Source organism: Coenobita brevimanus, chromosome 95 (assembly GCF_032717465.1).
Source record: "Coenobita brevimanus isolate Jiangsu-jjx chromosome 95, ASM3271746v2, whole genome shotgun sequence".
NCBI lineage: Eukaryota > Metazoa > Arthropoda > Malacostraca > Decapoda > Coenobitidae > Coenobita > Coenobita brevimanus.
In genome coordinates this window covers 33,102,841-33,130,795 of record NC_137048.1, presented here as the reverse complement: position 1 = coordinate 33,130,795, position 27,955 = coordinate 33,102,841, and the positions used below count along the sequence as shown (strand labels likewise).

At 40.9% G+C, this 27,955-nt stretch overlaps 1 protein-coding gene across 3 annotated transcripts; it reads right to left on the bottom strand.

Moving 5' to 3' along the window:
* Positions 1-114: 114 nt before the first annotated feature.
* LOC145413208 (prostaglandin reductase 1-like) lies at positions 115-27,939 on the bottom strand. 3 transcript variants are annotated; one of them, XM_080282935.1, is made up of 9 exons: positions 27,818-27,939; positions 25,283-25,404; positions 22,680-22,974; positions 22,368-22,486; positions 18,660-18,811; positions 15,020-15,143; positions 8,205-8,323; positions 2,542-2,698; positions 115-2,399 (listed from the first exon to the last, which is right to left on the bottom strand). In XM_080282935.1, the coding sequence occupies exons 2-8, from the start codon at positions 25,386-25,388 to the stop codon at positions 2,588-2,590; spliced, it is 1,026 nt and encodes a 341-aa protein (XP_080139061.1). In that variant the 5' UTR covers positions 25,389-25,404; positions 27,818-27,939; the 3' UTR covers positions 115-2,399; positions 2,542-2,587. The 3 variants fall into 3 exon arrangements, with proteins under 3 accessions (XP_080139061.1, XP_080139060.1, XP_080139062.1); XM_080282934.1 differs by having other exon boundaries at positions 115-2,698; XM_080282936.1 differs by having other exon boundaries at positions 115-2,698; positions 25,283-25,392; positions 27,818-27,870.
* Positions 27,940-27,955: the final 16 nt, after the last annotated feature.

The window sequence follows — 27,955 nt, the reverse complement described above, 5'->3', positions numbered from 1 at the left end:
GAACAACAGGATTGTGGCTATACATCATGTGCATTGACATTCCTAGTAAGATGATGATTTGTGAAGGATGCGGAGTGAGGAAGTCTGTGGACACCAGACTCGAAGAGAGTGTACTGAGATGGTTTGGTCATGTGGAGAGAATGGATGACAACAGAGGGGTGAAAAATGTATATCTGAGCAAATGTGAAGGAGGGAGGAGGCGAGGTAGGCCATGAAGAAGATGGAGGAATATGGTGGATGAGAGTATGAGGAAGAGAGGTACGGAAGTTGGTGACGCTAAGGGACTGACTAGAGACCGAGCTGTATGGATGAATTTTGTGCAGAGGAACGCATAACCAGGGATTTGGCACCTCTTTTTAATGTGACAGCATTTGGATTGGCTCTGTCAGATAGGTATATGTGAAGCTAAAGAAAATGGTGAAATTTTTTTTTGCCTATCTGATGGAGCCAGGATTTCGAGGGCTTGAATGATGAGTGATTGGAAGTGTGGCCCATTGAATTGGGCAAACATTGGCTGTCTAGACATTGCTACTTCTCACCCTGCCCGAGATAGGTCCAGATGATGATGATGATTATTATCAAAAGTGTCCAAACCATCAATGTTCTCCCCTACAGTATGCATATACAGTACTGTATACAGTATTCTTTTTTAGTCCTATATGATTTCACAGTGCATTTAAAACTTTATTGCAAAAAGCATGCACTCTGAACTCATGTTAAATGAGAAACTACTGAACAGTGATGAAAAGATAACATTAATACCATATAAAGTTGTCATATAATTAACAAGACTGCTTACTATATTGTATTGTTTTTAAAATATATACTGTAGGGTAGATCCAATAACTCACCATAAGCATGTACCCAATAGGAGACCCAATAGGAGTGTTCGCTCGCCTGGCGAAATGCCAGATGTCTCCAGTATTTTAATTTTTCAGGTGAAAAAAAAAAAAAAAAAAAGTCAGGCAATAATTGAATGTCCTTTTCATGCATCTTACATACTGTAAAAACACATAAATATTTTATTTCTTCTCTTTAAAACAGTATTGTGTCAATGCAGCATGAACAAAAGTAATTATAAAAATATTCCACAGTGGTTGCAGCCTGGTTTATGTATGCATAGAAATATATATCCTTATCCAGTAACAGAAATTAGTTATAATATATACTAACAAATTAAACTCCCTGTGAGTAAGAATAAAAGTTAATTCACTTCAAGAAAGCCTGTTGATATTTATATGCTGCCTCCGGTAAAACAAGTTTTCCAAGCAAGCCATGGATGCTTTTGCTTGCTTCATACGTCTGGCAGCATTAAGCTTTGGTATGCCCTAACATTTTTGAGTCTAATAAATATTAAACTATGGTTAGACCATATGTGCCATTTTTTGTACGTCAGATTATATACAAATGTCAGTATTCATACTTTTATAGTCCAGAAACCATCTTTTTGGCAAATACAATATAGTTCTAATCTTCTTAGGGAAGAAAATACAAAAGTACTATTTTATTGGCGATATTTTGGTTGAAATAGCATAAGTAAGAGTGATTTACATTTTTTAAAGCAATTTGCTTAACCAATATCATAATTATCGATCAGAAAAATAACACTGAAATTTAACTAAGACCCCCTTAGCCCGTAGAAACAAAAACGAGACATAGTTTCTGGCAGTGTCTGGCAGATTTTCCACCTCATGCGAATGCTATAATATTAGAATGGAGGCAAGTATTTTCATGAGTAGCTTTAGGAAGGTCATTACTGTGTGAAAAAGTTCCATATATGACAGCATTCCTTTAATCTCATAAACTGAAAGTGTAAATTACTTACAGAGAAAAAAATGATCCCTAAACTGGTCAAATTCTAAAAGAGGCATACATGGACTTAAAAAAAAGACTACTGTAATTCCAGAGTTGCTTAAACTTGGGATACAGCAGATTTATATTGCATTTGCTAGCTGCTATATAAGTGGGTACAAAAAGGTAGCTGCTAATGCCATACCACCTCCTTTGAGGTGTAAGGCCCTGAAGCTAGGCTGTTGTTGTCCAGCACATCCAAGGGCACATAGCCACCAACTCCCCTTGGTGGTACAGGTATTACATGATTAAAAACCATCCAGTCACCTCTTGGAGACTGAATTCTAGCACATGGCACAGCTGTCACATTAACTGGGGCATTCTAACCACTAGACAACTTGATGTCTTCACAGCAGGTATAAGTAAACAGACCATCTGCCAGTACTTGCTAACAGGCTTTCAATTGCATAGTGTATAATTTCAACTGCACTGCGTATACTGTACTTATGAAATATTTTACAGATTACCCAAGCAGTTATCACACCTTGTGTACTGTTAAGTAATATTTTTAGAACAGACAGTTCAAGGAATATTTCTTAACAGAATACCTGAAAAGGCAAATATATAAACATTACAAAACTTCAAATTTTGAAAGTCACATTCATGTCTCATGTTGACTGTCAATTATTACAGTTTTTCAAACTTTACATAGCACATTATGAAACCCCCCAATCACATGTCTTAAGTTACTTTGAGTGTGGTAATGAAGACCTGATGCGCAGCATTTACAGTGGTCTTATACAGTCACCACTGCCTTGCCGATGTTCTCACCATGGAAGAGACCAATGAAGGCCTTGGGTATGTTCTCAAACCCTTTCGATACTGTCTCCTTGTACTTTAATTTGCCCTGGGGATAGAGGGAGAAAGTAAAAATACAAGTGTATTATCAAAGAAATTACCAAATGACAATATTAAGATGCACAAATATAATGTTCACCTTCTAGGAATAATATCTTTGGCTGGTTGGGAAAAAAAAAAGTGTCGTTTCCAGTACAGTACTGTACTTAAGAACTACACCAAAGATGATTCTTTGTTCTCTTTTACAGCAATATTTTTTATTCCTTCTGTTGTAAAAAAAAAAAAAAAAAAAAAAAAACGCTACTGAAAGGAGTTGTTATTGTTGCTCTGTCCTGGCCTGTCTGTATACAAGCAGTTCTTGTTAAGAGCTTTTTTTTTTTTTTTTTTTTTTTTTTTTTTTAAATAGATCAGTTGAAATTGGTCTAAGCCTTCTGGACCTACTAAATGTTCACAAGAATGGATTTTAGACCAGTTCTATCCTTAATGCTGCTCCTATTGGCTGGAGGACCAAATGGGCAAAGCCATGAAGGAATCAACTGAGTTATATAAACAGAAAGTATGAGATGATAATTTACAAATACAGCAAGCTCCCACAGTGTGCAAGTGGATGGGTGGTCCTGGTCCTCGTGCACTGTGAAATAGCGCACTGTGAATACATACTCTTACGGGAAAAATTACATAAGGGTGGTATCCCCTCATACCTTGACATTTTTTGACCCTTAAAGACATAATATAGGGAAACTTTTTCAGATATACTCTAAACATATAGCTACAATAACAAAAATATGGTCAGTCACCTTAACAACAGTAGACAACAGGCATGATGGACTTTAATAACGGGTTCCAAGGCATGGCAACACACTTAGAGTTCCCCCACCACTGCCCCAGCTGCACCACGCTTGTTTAACAGTTGCCAGTGTTGTATTATTCCAGGCTTTGACGATGAAATTTATGGTTTGTCGAATGTTACACTTCTTCCAGAATGCAGCAACAGTCATTTTAGTGCGGGTTGCAGGTATGCCAGGTGAAGCAAGTGGGGCTGTGGAGGTGGAGGGGACGATGGCAGGCGAGTCATAGAAGGTGGTGAGGGGAGGATCCTCCATCTCCTCCTCGCTACTGCACACTTTTTTGGCAGTTTCCTTCATCTCTTCTTGTTTGTTTCATTCCTCATCTTGTTATGGAAGTATTGGCAGTACTGTATAACAGTTTGGCATTCATGAAATAACCATCATTGAAGTGAATCCAAACATTATTACAGAAACTGGGTATCTATTCTAACTTACCGTTATTGCTGAAAATGTTACTGTCAAAGTCGTTATTGGCAAGATCTTACCGCAGATTCCTCATGAGCAACTTCCTCACGAGCCTCCAAGTCACTATTGGCATGTCGTGCTGGGAGGGGGGGTCGCATAGTCAGGCAAAATAGCAGTTTTGGGCCACTCCTTGCCTCTGCCTCGCATATTGTGGGCTAAACTTGTGCAATGAAGGATTTTTGGTTATTATTTTTGGTCACTGGCGTACTATGCGATTCGCATACTCTGAGCTCGCGTACTGTGGGAGCTTACTGTACTGCCATTATTAGCATATATAGCAGCCATTTATCATCGTCATCATCATCCAGACCTCCTTTCCCACCTTAGGGCAGGGTGAGGAGTAGCAATGTCCAAACAGCCCAAATTTGCCCAATCCACTGGGCCACGCTTCCATTAACTTACCATTCAAGCCCAGGGAATCCTGGCTCTATCTGATATGCCAAAAACATTCACCATGTTCTGTAGCTTCACATACATGTATCCGATCGAGCCATTTCTATGTCACATAAAAGAAAAAATGTGACAACTTGCCAGTGTGTCGCTGTCAGAATTATGATAATGGGTTCTTATGCCATGAACTGAAATAAATGTGTAGCTTACTATTTCAGTGGAAACAGAACTGTAATTAACAGAGGTAAAGGGGTACAGTATTCATCCTTAAGATATTTCTACTGAGAAGTACCATAGCTGTAAGTGCCAGCATTTCAATACAATAATCTGTACAGATTCAGAAAATATGCCTCTCTCTGCAGACATTTTCATCTCTCTAATTCAGCCATAACTGATTCACTTCATCAGCTGTTACCCCCAGGCACAGAATGCTCATGGCTGTCCTTCTTGCTCAGGGCTACCATGCATCCTTTTGTGATCCTGTCCAGGTTCTGGGGTAGGGCCAGTCCCAATCAGCATAATTTGAAACTGTCTCACCAGAACAGCCATGGGACTGGTCAAAACAGGTCTATACCAATCTCAAAGCCTCACGAATGTGCTTAAGTGAGGGTTATGTTCCAAAATATAACTTTTCAAACAACTGGTACTGTAAACTGAGGGGCTGGCAAATCAACTTTAAAGGTGGCAATGGGAATGTTATTTTTTTTTATATAAGGAGGACTTAATAGTGAAAAAGAACATAAAGGTGTCTTGCAATGATGATTCATTGTACTGTAAAAAGATGTAGTCATTTCATTAGTGATTTCAGAACCTAAGGAAGAACATGGAGCATGTGTTTATTTTATTTATTTTAAGCTTACTCAAAAGGCAAGAAGACAATTTAACTCAATGGATGATTTAAATTTTTTTTGGATGATGTTGGAGCTAATGCTTCTACCAAATGATTTTATTCAACTTAGGAAAGACCTCTTATATTGAAGGAGTTTATTCCTGATGCTACCAAACAATTTAACACCTTGAGGGACACCTGACTTAACCCGTGGCGTGAATTAACATCCACACATTTTGTCACTGCCAATCCCATCGACGTACATAAACGTGAATCAATTGCAAGGTCCCTAATTTGCACAATTTTCAATTTTCGCGAGTGATTTTTGGTACGTATACACGGGATACCTTCCTCTACAAGATGCCAGGCAGGGACAATGCCTTACCCAGCATGACCTCCTCCTCCCCCCTGCACGCAATTGTCTCAGCAATTCACCTGTTATCAGTGACCTGGCCAGTAAAGCCATGTCATGCCACGGTACGAAATTCAGGGCGAGTGATTCCCCAATCAATGACAATGTGGAGGACAAACTTTACATAGCATTAGAGGAAGAAACAGTCAGAAATGATGATCAGGTAATGTGGCAAAAAAAGGTCAGATATGGTGATGAGTTCATGAGTGAAACAATGCTTCTAATGCCCATATTACTGTTTGAAAACCAATATACTCTCGTACTACATATAAATTCGTACCAATTAAATAAATAAATACCGTTTATGAGTGGTGTGAAATAGTTACCCTCCCATAGAACTCGTTTTCTTTGGTGCCAGCCTGTTAGAAAACCCAGTCAGGTAAGGAGGTACTGCTACCTGGATCGATTATTTTAAACCTCAGGTGAGCAATTTCTCTATGAATTTTCGATGTTTCTCACCAAAAGCGGAGGTTTGAGCCAAAAAAAAAAAAAAAATCCAAAAATGGTCAGGATTGGGGGGAGTCAGTGGTGGAAAAGTGGTCGGGATGGGGCGGGTTAAACTCCCAACTGTCACAATTATTTGGTGGTCACTGCTTTGAGAAGGGTGGTCAAAGCAGGGCTGGAAGGCTAAAATACAAAGTAAGAACTGGAAGCACATACACGCAGTGTTCATCAGTGTACAGTTATTTCCCAACTTTAAAAAAACTGTGAAGTGCATTTGTGTCCCTCAAGGTATTAATTCAATTTCATGAAGGTCTTTCATGATGAATGGGTTTAATAAGGCTAGCGGTATGTCTAACACCTGTAGCTTACTGCAAACATTTTGAACTGGAGGAGTTACAAACAGCATTAATAAACCCCTTTAGTATGACACACCTTTCCCATGTTGAATAAAATAATTTGGTAATCTCAAGCAGAAACTAAAAATGGTTTCACCTAGTTTCAAAGGTACGACGCAAATAGGACCTGTAGAGAATACAGAAAGTCCTTATTCCAAGTCACCCTTTTGATTATTAGGTCTACATTGATTTTTTTAAAAACTGCCTATAAGTTCCACTGCTACCTTTAAAACTGAGTTGCCAGGGTCACCCAATTTACAGTACTGACTGTGTGGGAAAAGTTGTGATGTTTTGGACCACATTTGACTTGTAGAAAAATTACAGAAAAATTGCCCCTCCCCCTCTTTTAATATTACCATTTAAGCTGATCTGCCTGATTGCCAAATTACAATACTAGTTAGAAATAGTTGTGATACTCTAGAATGGATTCTGAAATATACAGTGGGCTCATTACGTGGGACTGGTTTTGGAATCCTCATTCGATAACTGCGAATTGTGAAGTCCGAGTACTGGTACAAACTTAATTTATGTGAAAAATTCACATATGACTAGCTAGGGTACTAATTATACAATTTTTTACACCCCATCCTACCTAGCCACCAACTACATTCTAACACCTTTGGGCATTCAGTACAGTAGATAGTATTACATGGGATTACATAATATATGTAATACATTACGGTACTCAACACAAATAGAATAGGCTAGTGTGTATAGTATTCAAGCAGAGATGAGTGTGGGGATTGTGTGGTGGGGTGGGTGGGTAGTTGTGAAAGGTATACTGGGCCCAACTTGATTCGGCTTTCTCCAGAAAGCTTTCAAAATCAGCAAGCAACAGTACTGACTATCCATCCATCATCCAATCCTACCTTGCCCCATGAGAAGCGTAGGAGCCCGGGGCTATGCATGTTGATCCTGACATTTAAGATGAGAGTGACCAGCCTCACTCATCCCTGAGTGACATTATGTGAGCAATAACCCCAACCACCCCCTGGATATAAGCCTTCCCCGGCTCAATCCTATTGGAACGCCGCAATTACCCACTAAAACCACTAAGTGCCATAATTTGGTTATATGGATACCACCCAGCACAGTAAATGGTTTCCTGGTGTACAGGAAACCATTTGGTGTGTCACTCAGTGTAGAATTGCCCACAGGCAGAAGAGAAGCAAAGAATGAAGGAAAGAAAGACAAAAGAGAGTAGAGTCACCTCCGGACAGAAAGACGAGGAAAGAATGAAGTAAAGAATGACAGAAGAGGAAGGAAGGAAAGGAGGGAGGAGAGGAAAGGACAGACACCTGAGAGAGCAGCACTACATCAAGTGAGTGGATGGTGATTGCCCCCACCTACCACCTCCTACTCAAATTTAATTCTGCGGGATTCAAACTTTATAACTGCCAAAAGAATTTGCACATAACATATACCGTACTTCAGACTGATTTCCCAAAAGTCAAACTTATTTCTGTGCGGTCCAGTCTGAAGGCTGATGTAAGAAGTTGCATGTAAAGGGTAGTCTGGATGTTTTGTGTTAAGGAAAAAAGAGAACTGTGAAAGTTGTATCTGCATATGATGACAGCCCACTGTATAAAAAAAAAAATTGCTTAAATTTCCACTGCTATCTATAGGTAACTGATCTGCCAGTTTCCCCCCCAAAACAGTACCAACTGTATGGAACATGTTAGTTATATTATAGAACATATACCTGAGCTATAATGAGGACTTCAGTTCATTAACTTTATGATGAAGACTGACTGCACAGGAATACCACATACCTCAATAATCCAGCGCTTCATCTGATTAATTCCTTCAAGCCAACGGTTATCCCAACGAAACACCAGGAAGCCTTCGATGCGCAGCTGCTTCCAAATTACTGTACCTTCATTGAAAGGACCTGAAGAAGTTAAATTATATGAATATAAGTGTATCATCATTCAGTCTTTGGCACAAATGATCTGTCACTTGATTACCAGTGCCCTTTTGATTGTGCAATAACCAACTTAGCATTTTATTTAGGCTAATGTCCGATGATTTTATTAGGTTTATGAGAAACCAAGAGCACCAAAATTGTCCAAATATATATATCATAATGAACATCCTGTTTGAAAAGAAATCTGTATTTTATTTTGGCTAACAAGACAATATATTCAACACGTAAACTCACAAGCCAAAGAGTTAAATACTGCCCTAAAACTGATTACAGAAAACTTATGCATGTTACAGTCCTGCAGTTCACCCCTAGGACATGCAATTCGATCGACCGTACCAGCGTGAAAACCTGTATATGGTGCCGATTTTTCGACTCTTAGAGAAGGAAAAACGTGTTATACCCAAGGTTTAGAGCTTGAATTTATGCACCTTATGCTGCAAACCAGAGCATTGTAGACTAACTGGTTCATGAGCTACAGCCTATCAAAGTTGAAAAAAGTTACCCTTCCAGGCGGTGCGACTCCCATTTTCTATGCACTCCCACCCCATTCCTCCCCTCCCTCCATCCCGCCTATTCAGCACTTAGTTCTGATTGGTTGGAAGGGATATACTGTGCATCACAATCGGGGCAGAGCATGTTTTCCCCCGTTTTTCCCTGAGCCCCTCAATCGATCACATTCGGTATCTTGTGCAATCCTGGAAAAGGATCGATCAATCGTATTAGCACTTTAGGGATTAATGGTACCTGTATATATCCATACAGTACATACCTGCCTATATCTAATGTCTATTCCAAAGATACTCTTTAAATGTAAAGTACAAGTACTGTATAGTATTTGTAAGCATAATAAAAATTACAATATTTGCAGCTTCAAAAGAGATAGTTAATTTGGTTTCAAAAAGATCCTTCATTCACCAACATTAAGGTTAACATCTACATTAGTTTTTTTTTTTTTTATAAAGGCTCCAACATGCTTGCATGCATTGCCCTTGGTCACCTAATGACAACTCTCCATGCCGTTTGATTTCTGGCAGCCTCCCTATTCAGTCCCTTATCCCTGAGGTCACACTCTTATGACCTTGTTTCGGGTCTTATTTGGTCTGCCTCTCGCAACCCTAACCCCAGTGTTAGCACTTCTCGCTTTCTGCACCCGACTGTCATACCCCATCCTTTCCATGTGCCCAAACCATCTCAATCTACCTCTCCTCATCACAACACCAATACACTCCAGTCCCATCCATCCTCTTAACTTATCCATTGTAAACCTAGCCTCCCCAGACCTCGCATTCAAGGACACAGCACCTCCACCTAATCAATGTCATTTCCATACCTTTGAGCCTGCGAATATTCTCTTTCTTTACTGCCCAGGTCTCACTACCATACAGCATTACACTCCTAACATGCTGCATACAAAGATCCCTTAGCACGCAGGGAAAGCCCTCTCAGTGTCAGGAGAGGCAACAGTTCTCTGAACTTCTTCCAACCACTCCTCATTCTAGCCACAAAGGTGGCTCCAGGCCCACCTCTAGCACGTAGCATGTCTCCCAAGTAACAAAGCTCTTCTACACACTCAAAAAACTCACCAGCAAGATCAGTCCTATCATACCTGACAATCTCCACACCCTCTCCCCGACACACTGCACATATGAAATCAGCATTATCTTGCTGTTTATCTCTAATACAACATCTCTTATGCACCCACTTATCACAAACACTGCACAAGATGGAATTACTTCCCACGCCCTTATTGCAAACTGCACATGGCCAATCTCCCTCTTCTTTGACAGTACCACCACCAACCCTAGAGACCATCATCTTTGTTTTATCTGCATTTACTCTTAAGCCTTTTTGCCCCATACCACCTCTCCACTTCCTAAATCTTTCCTCCACCTCTCTTTCATTCTTTGTAATCAGCACCAAATCAACAGCATACATCTCCTATGAGGGTCAATTTCTGAAGTCACATGAGAGGGCTTCAAGCATCATGATGATTGTACATATGTATGTTTGCATGTTCAAGTTCAGCTGCTACCTATAAAGATGATTTACCTATTTCCTCCAGTTTACAGCACATACCCATTGTACGGTACTGAAAATTATGTGATACAGTAATCCCTCAGCTATCCGATGCAATAGAGCCAAAAGCATGTCCAGAAAGTGGTCCCATCCGGAAAGTGGGCCCCAGCCTCCTGGACCTGTACTTATGGACCTTAACCTGACTCAGAAAAACACCTATACAACTCCCTACTGGACATGCATAGCACCTATTTAAGACCCAATTCACACTAATAAGGGACATAATAGACTGAAATAAATGCAAAAAAAAAAAAAAAAACAGAGAATGAGGTTTTAGATGTGAGTTTATGCAATATTAAACATTCTGGGTACTTACAACAAGTCCCTGGCTCCTGGACTGGTACTTATGGACCCTAACCTAGCCTAACTCAGCAAAACACCTCCCTACTGCACATGTATAGAAAGAAGGGACATAAAAGAGTGAAATGAGGTTTTAGAGGTAAGTATGGAAAATACAGTTCAATATGAAACATTCTCGGTACTTACAATAAGTCCCTGGCCATCTCAATGAATAACCCGCCTCCTCTCAGACTCAGACAGAAAAAAGGAGTACCTGAAGCACCTGCAGTACACTGTACATGAAGTCATGCACTGAACTTAGTCATTTGCACTCAGAATTCCTTTCTCTTAACGCTGCGCACTCTAGTCTTACTTGCGCCCCATTGCACCTTAATGAAATAAGTGTTCCGCTCTGCACTTAAGTCTTTGCACTCATAAATCCATTTTCTTAACACTACACTAATCTAATTTGCGTTCCATTGAATGTCAGTAAAATCAGTGTTGCAGTCTGCACTTAAGTCTTTGCACTCAAAATTCTAATTTCTTAACACAACGCACTGTTTTTTTTCACTGCACAACACTGTAAATTCCCATGTGGTCTAGTGGCGAGTTCTTGCTATTTATTCACTGTCAGAGTCTGAGAGTAGCTGATGCAGGTGGCCTAGGGGTGCGTTGCTGGGTCATGGTGATGGATTACCCACTGCAGACAACTCTGAAGAAAGGCGCAAACTCACCTCCAGTGGTGACTCCACCATGGCTGATGTGCTGGGCTGTGGCTCAGAGGATGAGGGCCTGTCTTGGGGAGGCAATGATGTGGAGCCAGGGCTGGGCACAGTGGGGGTCACGGGTCTGAAAAAGCTGTCAATGGTTGACTGACGCAAGGAACGACGATTTTGGCAATTAATGATGCGCTGCCTGAAAGCGCACACTTCCTCCACAAGTCCCAAGGGCCCCATCTCCCTGTCGCAGTCCGGGTGTTCCAGGTAGTCGAGAACGAACTCTACGTGTTCCCAGAGTGCGCTCAGCTTGGGGATGGCTGGAGAAGTGTCACGCTGAGAGGAGTCCGCATCATCGTCGCCGTCCTCGTCGGAATCTTCAAGCTGGGTACTGACACCTGCAACTGAAGATGCGATCTTGATATCGGACATGGTCTGATACCCATGATCGCTCTTGTCGTCATCCAACCACTCACGCACTTTGTCCACATCAACATCGTCGCCGTGCACATGTAGACATGCATGGAAGTCATCCACGTCAAAACCTAGGAAATCGTGCTCCACATCCGTTCCAAGAAGCAGGAGACACCAACCATTTTCTAGAAGCTTGACAGAGACTTCCATGCACTGGCCCAGTTGTAGATTGTAGACTTGATGTTGTAGCGGCGAAAGTTTTCCAAAGTCCGCTGGCCTCAAGTGTCCCGTCCCTCCCTGTGTTCGTCCTCGTCCTCGAGAACAACCATCACCTCATCCAGAAACTTCCTTCGTACTGCCTCTTCATTACCATGGTCACTCTTGGTCCATTGGTCGGATGAGATCAGTCATATTAGGTGGCATAAACATGCACCTAATGCGCCCATTCTCAGCCACCAAGTCCTTGTCGCACGGGTGGGCAGGTGCATTATCAAGGAGAAGGAGGGCCTTTACCTGGTCGCGCAGGATTCCCAGTGTCTTCGTCTGGTAATTGATGACCTCCTTGACGAAATGGTGGTGGAACCAGTCTTTGAAGATCTGGGCTCTGAACCATGCCTTCAAAGAATGGTACCAAATGACAGGAAAGACATCCATCACCCCACGAAGACACCGAGGCTGCTTTGCACGGCCAACAATAACTGGCTTAAGCCGGTGCATGCTGTTAGCATTGGCACAACACAAAGCAGATATCTGTTGCTTGGAGAGCTTGCGGCCAGGTATACGCTTCTCCGTCTCCTCGCCTAGAGTGTTCGTTGGCAAAGAGCGATAGAATAAACCAGTTTTGTCTGCGTTGTAGACTTGACCAAGAGTGAGGCCTTCCCTGTTGATTAAGGCCTTCACCTTGTGCCGAAACTCCTCTATTCCATCCTCACTGGCGTCCAAAACTTCGCCATGAGACTTACAGTTGGTAAGGCCATGTCGTAACTTGAATGTGAAGAGCCAACCCTCGCATGCCTTGAAGTATGGGGCGTCGTGAAGCCTTGTGAACTTCTCAGCAGCAGCCTTCAGCTCCGTGCCATGCACCAGCACACCAGTAGCACATTGCTGTCAATACCAAATCAACGTGGAGCGGTTGATTTCAGCATACCGGGGAGTAAACATCATCTTCCTCTCCACGTTGCATTTGTTCTTCAATGAGAAGTCAGCCATGTACTGCATGAGTTTGTCGCTGGATCCCCTGATATCAAACAAAGTAGATCGGGCCAGGTTGAATTAACAGAGGATGCGTGAGGTTGACCATCCCGTGTCCACCTTGTCCTATATCTCCCTCTTCTTCTCCAGAGTCAAAACCACTCTCTTCCTCTTCTCAGCCAGCAGGGCCATCATCACACACACTAACAAGAGGCAGGAGAGCCTGCAGCCAGTAGGGCACCACCACAAAAGCGAGCACGTTGGCGGCCATGATGACGAGTGGGCACTCACAACAAGAGATGGGTGGTAAGTGGGGAGGATGCAGGGGCGCTCTAGCGGACGGTGGCAGAACTACACACCAAAACACAGCTGGTCTGCACCGCGCGCGCTGAGTTCAAATTATGGGGGGGAAAAGTCGCATTTTTTTCAAATTTTTTGCAATTTTTGGGCAATTTGGGGAAAACTGAATCCCAGGACCAAAATGTTTGGTAAGTGGGGTGTCTGGAAAGTAGGTGTCCGGATGGTACGGGGATTACTGTTTTTTTAAACACACCTGCACGCAGTATATGATGACTTCTAAAGTATAGTACTGGTACATCCTCTGTTCTCCTGTTAGATGGACAGGGGCAAGGAGCTAGGCTACTTAAAGGCAATAGTGACCAGCTCCTCATCCATGAGTGACAACGTGAAAAATAAAACTCCCATCCCCATTTAATTCGTTCAAGCTGATGATGTATTTTTCATTTTATTCTGATGTTTCCTAACAGTTTAACTCACTTTAGGATAGACTTTTTGAACTATGAGGGTTAGATACTGCCTTTAGTAACCCTCTCACTATTCTGGGGCTCCCCCAAGTTGCATAAAACTGTCAATGCAGGTGCCAGGATAAAAGAAAAATACAGGTATGTCATTTTAGTGAAAGAGTTAAACTATTATAGGAGCCACATCTGGCTCAAGTGCCTTAACTCACTAGACCACTGGACTTACTGCATTTATTTCTGTTTCTATGACACAAGTATAAGGGAAAGGGAAATGTTCCCCCGAGCTAGACCTTACTAGATCATATAGCCCTCCTAGGTGACAGGAGGGAGCTACCCCTCCCAGCATGGCAGGTACTGGGCGTGGCTCAAACTCACGACCCCTCAGTCCTGAGTCCAATGCTCTACCATTGTGCCACCCTGCCCCCTGACACAAGTTTAAGAAGTCCATTTTAACAACCATGATTTCCATCCTTTTGCAGTTTACAGTAAAACCTCAATATAATGGACTTCAGTAGACCGGAATTCACTTTTGTCGGACTTAAGAATCAACCGGACTAAATTCCTAAATATCAGAAAAAGTCCGATAAAGCCAGAAGCAGTCCGGACTGCCTGACCATTTCAGTTATGTTCACCACAATAAGATAAATAAAAGACATGTCTATCAGTGTACAGTACAGTATTATTATATATATTATACCATTTGATTAATGTAGTGAAGTTATAACACAGTACAGTACTGCAATGGTAGTCAAAACAGTTTAAAAACCGTTCATATGATCTGGACTAATGTCTGATATATCGGAATTTCGCATTTTTTGGAATGGCTTGGGGCCCCAATTAGTCCATTATAGTGAGGTCTTACTGTATTTCTATCCATATATCTAAAGCCAGATGCCATAATCCCATAAGGGGTGGCCGTTTGAGTTAGCGGTTTTATGAGGAGGGGCCCTAAGCCCCCACTAATCCACTTGTTGACACATAAGGAACATGTGTGGGTTGGTTATGTGGTTACCAACCAGTGTTGTAAATGGGTTTGTGGCTTACACAAGATTATTTCACATAACTCAAAAGCAAAAAATTCTTTCTATAAGAATTCATCATGATTAGCATCATATTCTAGCATTAATCTGTTGTTACAAGTAAGCATTCAAGATAGATATGGCAGTTCTGGGCCAAGTTTAAATAAAATGACTGTAGTACATTACAAAGTACTCTGTACTCACTTCTCGTTCCTACAGGTCCAATGTTCCTCTGATCATCGTTATATGTGGAGATGGCCCCACACACAGATATCCGACCAAATTCTGCCATGTGGGGTAGTGCCTCAGCTGTGAACTGTCCTCCAACCTGAAAGGGTACAGCCTTTACAGATACAGTAAGTCCTTGTTATGAGTCACCTTAACTGATTTTTTTTTTTTTTCCCTACAAATTCCTCAGTAAAAGGGAAACACACTTCTATGTGAGATAGTGCCTCAGCTGTGAATTGCCCTCCAACCTGAAGAATTACAGCTCTTGCAGACACAATAAGTCTTTAAGTCTACTTTACTGAGGCTCTTTTTTTAATAATAAATCCCAGGTAAATTAGGAAACAATAAAAAATTGCCTACACATGGACACCCACCCATGCTCTGTCACATGAACTGCCCTCCAGCCTAAAGAATTACAGCTTATTTAGATACAGTAGTACCGTTAAGTCCTATACTGTAGCCAGTTTGTTTTTACCTTACTTAACTGCAGCAGTTCCACAGCTTGGGCAATTCCACAGCTTGAATATTCTGTTTTGGTTACATGAAACTCTATGAGCCTTAGGAGACAGAAACGAGTTGGCATGGATATTAGGTAAGTGGACCCTCAAATCTGACTACACTTGGTCATCAACAGAGTTGAAATATGATAGAATGCTTTGTCAAGTTCAGTTTCATTTCATCAGTGTCTTCCTTACCGACATACTTGTTTTTTATTGAAATCTCCAGTGAAATAAAGAAAAGTTGTCTATGTAGTTCCTCTTGCAGAACACAACATTTTGCGAATTATTCTTCTTCCCTGAGAAATTCTTTCACTTTTATGTCTTACCATTTGTGTTTCCATCTTGCACATTAGACCTCCTAGTTGTTTAAAACTCTCTACATCGTCCAGTATCTCATTTCCCATTCTTTTCCTGTCATTGAAGTAACTTTTTTGTATACTGACAAAAAGAAAAAAAAAACAATTCTAACATTTACTCTTAATTTTCTTCTACATACACCCACTAAAATATTTATCGACACCCCATGGTCTGATACCCTTTGCAACTCGTACTGGAACATACACGGTAATAGTTGGTGCACCTGATTCTCCCTCTCTCTCTTTTGTCTCCACCCCTGCATCTCTCTCTCTCTCTCTCTCTCTCGCCAGATATAGTATAACTTACCGTAATTTCATGTCATGTAGCCTATAATGAATAGTTGATAGCAATGGACATAATACTGAAAGGAGTATCTCAATGCATTTTTCAATAGATAATATAGAAATCAAAGTGCTGTTATTCTGCTTTGCACCCAAGGTATCTAAGGTTACCAACTTAGGAATTTCTGACATGCTTTGATACAGTGACAGCCACCATTAGGATTTAAAGAATGGGTTGATGGCAAGCTCCACTTAACACATCTGCTTCCAAAGAAGTATACTACAATGTTATATTTCTGAGCTGCCTCTTTTTTTTTTTTTTTTTTTTTTTTTTTTTTTAAATCACCACATCCTTCCCCTTCAGGAATTTTAAGTTGTATTATTCCCTCCTTAGCACCAGTCTTTATGTCATTCTCACTTATCAGCCATTTTCTTTTAATGTTCTGTCATTTCGTACTATATTAGTTTTGCATTTTTATTGAAAAGTTTCTGTAACTGGAGTCAAATTTTTTATAGGGCCTGTCTTTTACCCTCATTCACAGTGATGATCCTACATCACAGCCTATTGTTGCACTTGAATTTTATTAATCAGTTATATTATGCATTACACCATCCAGGGACAGATCGGCAGTCTCTCAGCCATTAATATAAAGGTATGACAAGAAATCACGACTACGGTATGGTACTAACCACAAAGAACTTTACTGGACAATATGGTGAGGTGTAGGATTGTCCATTACTAATGCCATTAAGTTAATACCCTAGAAAATTATACAAATTCCGTTACATTAAATGAATGAACATCACCTGTAGATACAAGCTAATTGCATTTTCCCTTAAGGAAAGTTTCATAGTTTATGTCCGTCAGCTTGAAATTGTTATACAGTATTCCAGACACCCTTAGACCTACTGAAGCTAATTCTGTAGCAATAAATAGGCGATTAATATAGCAGTATTATGTAAGCGTTCAGCCCACTGAAAAACACACATTACTGTAGTTTAAATAACAGCTCAAGATAACATACTGATGGCAGTCTCATATACTGTATGTATATACAGTAAATCCTTGTTTTTTGCAGCTTGGATGTTCCGCCAAAACTGCGCAAAATGCGAAACGTCAAAGTGTGAAGTTGAAAATCAATGGGAAAAATAGAGGAGCGTTCCGGTGGGACATGTACCTGCCCTATCAGGAAGTACTATAACACCAAACAGGCCCTACCCAAAATTAAATGAAGAGTGTTTACTAGTGCTAAAACAGCATAATACAATAAACATGTACCTGAAAAGACATTAAAACTGTTATAAAGTATGTGCAAGTTTGCACATACTGTACCTAATACACCATATCTGGGACCTGAAAGCAGCATAAAATATCACAAACAGCTGATGACTTGCCCACACATGAGTGTGGACAAGTCATCAGCAACATATTTACCCCAACTTCTAACAACCATACCCATTAAGTTCAGTCTTGGCTCCACAGAGGGGCAATCTGCGAATCTGTGAGACCTGTGAAAGTTGATTCCACAAATGTGGAGGGCCTACTGTATATACATATATATAAAATTCGCTAAATGACGTTTCAGGGTGCTAGAAATTGCCATTCTCGCGTCAAAATGGCAACGCAGCCAGTTAAACACAACTATGGAGTACTCGCACCGAGGGCTTTTATTCAAAATGACTTCGGGTCCTTTCGTAACACTTCTTGGATAGCGATTTATTCTGTACATTACACATCAACGACCTCGTTTATAACTTTAATGAAAACTGTGTTAATACTTAAAGCCTTTAAGCATCATAAACACATTTATAATAAGTAAAACAAATGGCTCAGTAAGTGGTGATACGAAGTCTCCAATGCCACTAGGCATAGGGGCCTAAGGCTTAGCAGATCAGGGATACCAACCTGGCATGTTAACTCAGGAGTTTGTTTTCAGATCTCTCGTTCGGTGTGTCATATTTTATCACGGTGAAAGAGTGCCAATAATTTTTTTTTAGGGGTACATACATCAATTTGCCATCTATGCCATCATTCTTAACAATCTGTAACTACAATACTGGTATATTCCTATACCATCCCAATCTCCATACTCTCATTAATCTCTAAATTCACTCCTTTCTTTACTCCATATCATCCCAGCCCTTATTTCCACGTAATTCTAACCTCTTCCTCTTTTAATCATTCATCTCACAATTTCATAATTTCCATTTCACATCCACTAGCTTACCATTAGTTCTTTTTCTTGTCGTCTAATCTGCTTACTTTAACCCCTTCACTTGCAAGGGTCTCTACTAAGGTTAATGAAATTGTCAGGCATTAGCTGGAACAAAAATGCTGAGTACAGGACTTCCTTGGACAGAAGGCATTACATTCCTTCACTATGAGGGACATTGAATAAATAGTAAACTGTTAGCAAGATTAAAAAATACAAGATATGTCCTAGAGCTGAAGGGGTTAATTATTCTTGTTCCACTCACATTATCAAAGTAGCAGTTTATGCCTTCTGGTGCTGCCTCAGTCAGTGCCTTGCCAACATCAGTGGTTTTGTAGTTGAAGCAATGGTCAGCTCCCAGCTCCTTCACCCAAGCTACTTTCTCATCTGATCCAGCAAATGCAACCACCTTGCAACCTGTGGTCATTACAGTTTCTGACATCAGCAGGGTATTGTACAGTTCAATACAGCAGTTCATTAGCTGCATCTTCCTCATACTACAGTATTTTCTGTGTTCACATGGAATGATGAGATCCAATGCAAGGCTCCTTGATTTCATATAAAAAACAACTCCTAGGAGAAGGAATCAACTGTTCTGAAATTCATGAAAGATGTACACCCTATAAAAAAAGAATCGGGACCCTTACTGCACGATACAATATGCCACACCGCACGAAGGAATTTGAAGCCCCAACTGAGTTCTGGTGCATATCAGTGGTCATTGCGAGACGCATCAGCTCATGGGGTCCCAATTCTTTTTTTATAGGGTGTACATTATAAATGTCTACTGAACAATGGTTATGCAAAAATGTTCTCAGACAGTATGGTCATACAGAGAATGGATATCAACAGAATGATGAAAAGGGTATTAGTAGGTGAGGCTGAGGGTGAGGGGAGGTAGGGATGATTAAGAAATCTAACACAAATACAGTACTCTGCTCAGTGCATGATAGGCTAGAAAGCAATCAGACAGCACATACTCCTGCCAATGCCAATATGATTTATAAACCAGCCTTCATTTCATGCCGTTGGCAAAGTTAATTAGTATTGAGGTTTTCGTCTGCTCTCATTACTCATTCACAGTGGAGACATACCTCTGCCTGCACCAGTAAAATTTCTGGACTCCCATGGGAGATATTGTATGCTGATTACTTGGTGCTAATTGCAGAGAATGAAGGGGAGGGAAAGATGGAGAGAGAGAGAGATTATTTTTTTTTACCAGATGATGCACTGGATGTTTATCTTCAAGTTTATAATAAACAGTAATTAAAAAAAAAAAAAACTTTTTTTCCTTCATTTTTTTCGCACCACGGGGTGGGATAAAAATAGGTAATTGCGCAATCCACGGGTTAACATTGGTCCATGCAGTGGTCTTGTCTCGTGATGATTATTGTACTGTAATTCACTGTGGATTGGTTTTACAAATAATATACAGTACTAACAAAAGTTCAGTTTGTGTTGAACAGGTCAGCACGGCTAATCTTTGGTCTCCCCACGAGAACCTCGACTACCCCATTCCTAATTTAGCTGCATTGGTTATGAGTAAAAGCTAGAACTGAATTTAAACTGTGTCTTATTACATTCAAAGGTCTTATGTTTGGTGAACCGAAGTATCTTGCTGACTTGTCAAAACTCCCATCGGCACAGCCGGGTGTGATGTTACATGGTGAAGATGATTCCTTGCGTCTTGACGAGCCTGGAGCCATTCACCAGTCATCTTTCTGTGATGAGAGACCTCGGTTCGATTCCTGGCATATTGGTATATATTGGATGATTTTTCCTGTGTAAAGTACAGGTTTCTCTCTTCATTCTGACTTGCCATGAGTGCTTGGGATAGATTAAAGGCATCTACTTGCCCGAGTGCCAGGGCGTTATCTCAGCCTCTTCACGCCCACAGCGGGGGCAGAGGGACATTGGTTACAAGATTGTGACAATGTGAGATAACTTTTACTTGGTCGTGGTGTAGTGGTGTGCTGCCTGGCTCTCGCCTGAGAGTCCCGAGTTCGATTCCCAGCATATTGGTAATATAATGGATGAATTTTCCTGTGTAAAGTACAGGTTTCTCACTTCATTCTGACTTGCTGTAAGTGCTTGGGATAGATTAAAAGCATCTACTTGCCTGAGTGCCAGGGAGTTATCTCAGCCTCTTCAGGCCCACAGTGGGGAGGGAGGGACATTGGTTACAAGACTGTGACAATGTGAGATAACTTTTACCTGGTGTAATGGTATGCTGCCTGGCTCTAACGTGAGAGTCCTGGGTTCAATTCCCAGCATATTGGTAATATATTGGATGATTTTTCCTGTGTAAAGTACAGGTCTCTCTCTTCATTCTGACTTGCTGTAAGTGCTTGGGATACATTAAAAGTATCTACTTGCCTGAGTGCCAGGGGGCTATCTCAGCCTATTCAGGCCCACAGTGGAAGTGGAGGGATATTGGTTACAAGACTGTGACAATGTGAGATAACTTTTCCCTGGTTGTGGTGTAGTGGTATGCTGCCTGGCTCTCACCTGAGAGTCCTGGGTTCAATTCCCGGCATATTGGTAATATATTGGAAGCATTTCATCGCTGGTTTAGTGTTATTTCCCAACGACCAGCACGGAGCTTCTCTGCTATCGACGACTTTTTAACCGCAGTATGAAACCTTCTCGTGATTGCTGCCACACTGCTTCATCATCGTATTTTAGACCTGCATTGCAATTCCAGTTCCACTTGTCTCGTCACCATGTTCTGCCCATTTTGTCACCAGTCATGCAGGCAAAATTAGTCTTTCCTTCAGCTGACACTGGTGGTGGCATTCCTTGTATTCCAGCTGTTATGTCATCCATAATGGTGCATTATATCCACTATTCCCAGCCTTATCTTGACACTAGTATTCTGCAGTAATAGCCTTGTCCTGTTACTGATGTTGCAGTAGCCTGAGAGTTCGTTGCAAATGGTGTTTTTCTTCACCTGAAACCAATGTTTGTATTTTTACTCTCTGTACTCTGTTCCTGTCAGTGTGTGTGTGCATGTGTGCATACCTGGGTGTGTGGGGGGAAGGGCAGCTTATCAAGTCTAAACAGACAATTTCATGTCTCATAATTTAGGCTGTGTTACTTTATGACCATTTGTTTTAACACGAGTCCTACAAAAAGACAATGTTTTGTTTATTCTAGGTGGGGTGAGTGTGCATCGACATGATCTGAAGGTACAAATTTATGAGGCAAGGGACACTAGGCATCCCTCTGTTATTCTGTAGGACCAGTGTAGGTCAACCATGCAGTACCCAGCAGCAGCAACTTGTTTTCAGGGTGTGCTTGATGGATCACTCCCAAATTTTTAATGTCAAAAAATGTATTTGTAGTTTGTGTGTCCCTCAAGTACCAAACTAATTTATCCCATTGAATAGGGAGGCTGCCAGAGATCGAGCAGCATAAAGAGTTGCCATTAGGTGACCAAGGCCGATTCATGCAAGCATGTTGGAGTTTTTATGAATAAAACAACACGAAACGAAATGAAACGATACTTGAATTTAGTGCAAAATCAGTTTAAAGTAAGTTCCTTTGTAACCTATCTCACATAAAATTGGCACCCCTTTGTACTGTAGTTCTGTAGTGCTGTAGAGGAATGCCTTCATGCAGTGGCTGTGAAATAACCAAGTTGGAGAGATGCTCAGTTATATGAAGTCCCTCACGTCTTCCTATCCTGATATGAAGACTGTATTTTGCACAACAGAAGTAACTTATGCAGTGCACTGGTAAGACCAAAGATAATTTTTATGGCATGTTCATGAGTGTATGAAAGGGTACTGAAACTAATAACACAAACTGAATCCCAGTACAAATTCCCCTAGTAACAATGGGATATAACCCTGCAATATCAGGGCTACTGTTACCAGCTCAGTATGTACAATATAGTGGTCAGTTGGCCATTACATTTAATTCAGATATTTATGTGAGTAACAATGGCAACTGGCAGTTAAATGATACTGACCTTTGATTTTGGCAATCTGAACCACTGCACTGCCCACAGCTCCAGCTGCCCCATTTACCAGCACTGTTTCTCCAGCCTTGGGCTGGCAGATTTCGAGGAACCCAAAATATGCTGTATTCCTATTAACAGAGATTAGATGATATATACCAAGTAATCTACAATCTACTCTAATGTTATACTATGTACAATGGCTGATATACCATATTCACTTGCCGTGTGATTTTTACACATCTAAATGATGACAAGCCACTTAAAATTCAATTTCAGTGATAGTTATTGTAGCACAGTTCAGCATACCAGTTGTATACTCACCCTGGCATCCCAAGGATACCTAACCCAAGGCTGTTAGAGAGGCCCTCCATATCTGGTAATGGCTGCATACCAAAATTTTCACCACTAGGGGCAGAGAGTGACTTTGATGTGATGAGTGTGTGTGTGCGCCAGCCTTGGTAGTGCACCATCAGTGACCCCACCTTCCATGCACTATTCTTGCTCTCAATCACACGTGCCACTTGGGACCCAAACATAACAGAGCCAAGGGGAAGTCCTCTTGCACGATACCTCAAATATGGGTCCACACTCAGAACTAAAGCCTCTGTCACAATGTCTGCCCATGGAGATGGTGAAAAGAATATTATCTGTCTGATGTGATTATCCAGTTTTATGCTCAATGTGATGCTCTGATTAAATAATATTAAATTACTTTACTACAGTATAAAGTAAGCAAATGAAATAACTGTAAGCCCTTGTTAACATTCAAAATTACCAGTACCAGAACTAGTTTTAAAAATTATCATTACATCTATTAACTTGTACTGCATACTGTTTTCATCACTATTATAGTTAACGAATACACTGTACTGTAACTGTCAAAGTCTGTGCTAAGTACAAAATGCATGAACAAGAGCCTTTTCCAACATGATTGCAACACAGTAGAATACTGTACAAAAATACAGTAAGATATGGACTCAGTTGCTGTGGCTGAGTGGTTAATATCGGTGACTGCGAAGCTGCTGGCCCATTAGCACCAGGGTTCGAATCCTGGTGTGAGCAGCTGGCACCAGTCGACTCAGGTGTCCATCTGTCCTTTGTAGGTTGGAAGGTAAAATGAATACCTAGGGTAACACCTGGGTGAAGTATCTGTGGTAACCTTGATAATGTAGTGGCCTTGCACCCCAGGATACTGAGTAAAATAAACCGCCACAGGCTCAAAGGACTATGTTATGGAGATAACCACCACAACTAAGTGCCTTATGGTGTTTGCCCCCACCTTTATCTTTTCTTTACCTTTATGCATTTAAACATGCTGGTGCTATCCAAAACTATGAGCCTCACATAACTGAGTAAATCCTAAATTGAACCTTCAAAATTACCAGTACAGTAAAACCTCGATATAACAGACTTCAGTAGACCGGAATTTGCTTTTATCGGAATTGAGGAGTTACCGGACTAAATTCTTATATACAGTAATACCTCAATATATGATACCCCTAGATGCAATACCCCGGCTCAACGATGGGGGTAGAAGTACCAACATAGCCTACCCCACCTAACGATGGCCAAACCTGGTTTAATGATGGGTTTTGATTTTTTAAACTGATTTTGATGATATTTTAGACTAAAACTGTGTGTTTAGGTTGATTTATAAACTTTTTTTAGAATTAGATTAATGTTTTTTAGCCATAGGTGGGGTGAACATTGTTATTTTGGGGTACAGTTTACTAAGCTTGATTTTTTCCAGACTATATTTGATCATTATCAGATTTTATTTGTTGGTTTTAGTGAGTTATTTACAGGTGTTAGGCTTAGGTTAGCTTCCTTTACGGCTGTTAGACCATTTACATTGGCTTTAAACTTGTTTTGGGGCTCATTTGGGTGAGTTTTGGGCTTGGCTGGGGGGTAAACCCAAGGCTGGTAAACGCTTCACATTACTTTACATGTTAAAAGTACCCTGATATATGATACCCTACCTAACGATGGGGATTTACCTAGCCAATTACATTGTTAAACCGGTGTATGCCTGTATTGGAAAAAGTCTGATAAAGTCAGAAGCAGTCCAGGCTGCCTGAGCACTTCAGGTATGTTCACCACAATAAGAGAAATAAAAGAAATATTTATCACACACAAGTCAAGAGTGAGGGCAGTGGAAATGAGTTATTTAAGAGGAGCCTGTGGAGTCACATGGAGAGACAGGCTGACGAATGAGGATATAAAGGAGCGTTGTGGTGTGGATGTGGATGTGATAGGAAGCGTTATGAGGAACACACTGAGGTGGTTTGGCCATGTGGAGAGGATGGAGGGTGAAAGACTGACGAAGAGAGTATATGTGAGTGAGGTGGAGGGGGGAAGAGGGAGGGGGAGGCTGAGGATGAGATGGAGGGATGGGGTGGAGAGGTATATGAGGGAGGGGGGTGTGAGTTGGGAGCAGGGGAGTGAAATGGCGGGGGACTGGGCGACTCGGGGGCGATTTGTTTGTGGCCACCCCAAACGGGATTGAGGCATCTGGCAATAGATAGATAGATAGTTTATCCGTGTACAGTACAGAATTGTTCCATATACAATATTATAATATTTGATTATTGTAGTGAATGTATAATACAGTAAAGTACTGCAGTGGTAATGAAAACAGTTTAAAAACTGTTGGTGCAATTCGGATTAATGTCTGATATATTGGAAAAAGTCCAGGTTAGCAGGGGTAAGTCCAGATGTCACTTTTATCGGATTTTGCATTTTTCGGAATGGCTTGGGCCCCAATTAGTCTGTTATAGTGAAGTTTTACTGTATACAGATATCATATCAACTGGAAACATAAAAGTTCCATACCAGAAAAAAAAAAAAAAACTTTGGGTTATGTTACACATCTTTAACTGAAATAATTCCCTTGTTACCTTCACAGAAATCAACTGCACCCTTACCTCCCTCTCCACATGGCGGCAGTTCTTCCTGCTCTAAAGCAAAGTCCTCTGCTGCTGGCATTCCCTCGGGTCGCCGCACCAGCTTCCACACCTTTGACATAACCATGATGCTGTAGGGGATTCTGTAAATGAGTACTTTATTCAGTTACAGCCACAGAAAATATATGTGTACAGTTTCTGGCAGTGTTCAGTACAAAGTACAGTACAGGTATTTGTCATAATATTAAGTGCACTGTGATAGCTTCTCTGAACTGGGAAACATACCCTGCAAACTATTGGTCTGTTTCTCTATCTATTGCCAGTAAAACCTCACTATAACAAACTAATTAGGGACCAAGCCGTTCCGCAAAAAGCGAAAGTTTGATAAAAGCGACATCTGGCCTTCCACCTGCAAACCTGGAATTTTTCCAATATATCAGACAGTCCGGATCACACCGACGGTTTTTCACTACCATCCAGTACTGTGCTGTATTATACATTCACTACAGTAATCAAATGGTATAATGTTACATATAATACTGTACTGTACACTGATAAATGTCTTTTGTTTAGGCTACCTTATTGTGGTGAACATAACTGAAGTGGTCAGGCAGTCCAGGCCGCTTCTGGCTTTATCAGACTTTTTCTGATATACTGTATGAGAATTTAGTTCAGTTGGCTCCTCAGTTCTGATAAAAGCGAATTCCAGTATATTGCAGTCCATTATATCGAGGTTTTACTGTATATAAAATTTTCCAGCTGTTGCCGGGTAACGTTTATGTGCCACAATAATAGAAATCACGTATTGTATGGGATGAAACTGAAACCACCATTGATGCATTTGCAATGGAAATGCCATCAGGAAGACCCCCACACCATCTCAGTTCAGGGAAATAACATCATAGAGCACAGACATTAATGGCAGCCATTGGGGCAACAAACAAAAATTTTTCGGTATTATTGTGCTTTTGGACACCCAGTTTTTTAGGTTAGGTTAGATAATTTTTTGTTTGGTTAATGTAATTCTGTTCAGATGCAGTTCATGATGAAATTGTTTTACTGATGGTTTTTGATGTGTTGCGGAGGAATTTTCAGCTTCATTCCTACCAGAAGCTTTTTTTTTTTTTTTTTTTTTTTTTTTAATGCGAGGAAGAAGGAACCAAAGGCCATGAGCCCGCAGTAACAGTTCCCTCAAAGAGAAAAACAAAATACAATAGAGAGCCAAATTCAAGATCCGATCATATTGAGATGCCTGGACACACTGTGTTTGAAAGACTGGAGATCATAGGCAGCAGAAAATACAGACAGAGGGAGACAGTTCCAGAGCTGACCTGTTGCATAAATGAAAGACTGGGAGTAACGGTTAACTCTTGCATTAGAGAGTTGGACAGAAAAGGGATGAGAGTTTGCTGCCAGACGGGTCGTAGAGGTGGAGGAATGCAAGCAGACAGTTCAGAGGAGCAGTGACCATTAAAGTAGCGATAGAAAAGAGATAAAGATGCAACAGTGCGGCGAAGAGACAGAGGTTGAAGGGTCGGTAAGAGGAGGAGAGTTAATGAGACGAAAAGCCTGGTAGTTTCACTAGTTCTCTATTTATTAAACCCCTCATAATCCCTGATCTTCAAAGCCCTCCCTACTTTAGAGGGTTTTAAGATTGATGGTGGGTTGAAATAGTCAGAAACTACTGATTTCCGGTAAAAATAAAGGTCAAATTTGTCTGAAACTCAACGAAGACCATTGAAAAAATATGATTTTGTCTTCAAAAGAGGTGTTGTCTGAAATGGCAGATTTACCAGTTATTCCATGTTAGGTTAGGTTTGCTCAGTTTAACTTATCAGGGTTAGCCAGTGCTGAAAAATCCATTAAAAATGAGTATCACATCTAACAAAGTCAGGTGTAGGCATTAGCACTGAATTATATTAGCAATATAACAGAATAATACCCCATCCACACTAAAACAGTGGGAAATCATGATGCACTGGGATGAATGATCATGTTCATGAAATATGCCGAGGCAAATTAGGGCACCAATAACCCCGACTTTCATTTGTAGACGCTGCATGTGTCAGCATTATGTAATGTACACAGTATCCTTCTACAGTTTAATTGAGTACTTGAACCCCTTTGTCAATTTAAGACGAGTCCATTACATTATTATTATTATTCTTGTGGGTTTAAGGGACGCTGCCAAAGCCCACTGCATTTTAATTAGTGTAAAATGACATGACTGTACATGTTTACGTCGCTTACTCTCCGTCATGATGACATGTCAATATCGAAAACATTTGAAATATTTAAATATTTGTTTGCAAGAGGATTATCCAAGAGAACTGATAGCTGAAATCTATGGCATTTCAAAGTATTATTTACATATACAGCCCCTGCTTAGTGTTGGTCGACTTTTATTCATATTTCAGTACGTGCCCGAACCCAACTAGGCCAAGCAGGAATGGATAAAATGAATGCAGCCGACGTTTAAGTGGTCTCAGCACTCTTCCTGTTCCTGTTATTGTTAATGTAAAACGCCACCAGATTGACAGATCCGAAAATACTAACCACAACGAGAGGAGTACAGCCACGTCCAGCTTTGGGGAGAGGTGAGTGCTGACTTGGACAAGTGTTCGGCAGTTATCTTTAGAAGTTGAGAGATGTAACGTCACGAGTAGGAGGGGGTCAGGTACGGACGAAGGGGGG

Bases quoted from the DNA above. Each gene is read 5' to 3' on its own strand.
- LOC145413208 (XM_080282934.1), bottom strand. From the start codon at position 25,388: ATGGTTATGTCAAAGGTGTGGAAGCTGGTGCGGCGACCCGAGGGAATG. The intron at 15,144-18,659 runs GTGAGTGGAACA...GTACCCTTTCAG, and splicing joins TAAACTGCTACTTTGATAAT to GTTGGAGGACAGTTCACAGC. The intron at 8,324-15,019 runs GTGAGTACAGAG...TAACTTCTTCAG, and splicing joins TGGACCTGTAGGAACGAGAA to GTCCTTTCAATGAAGGTACA.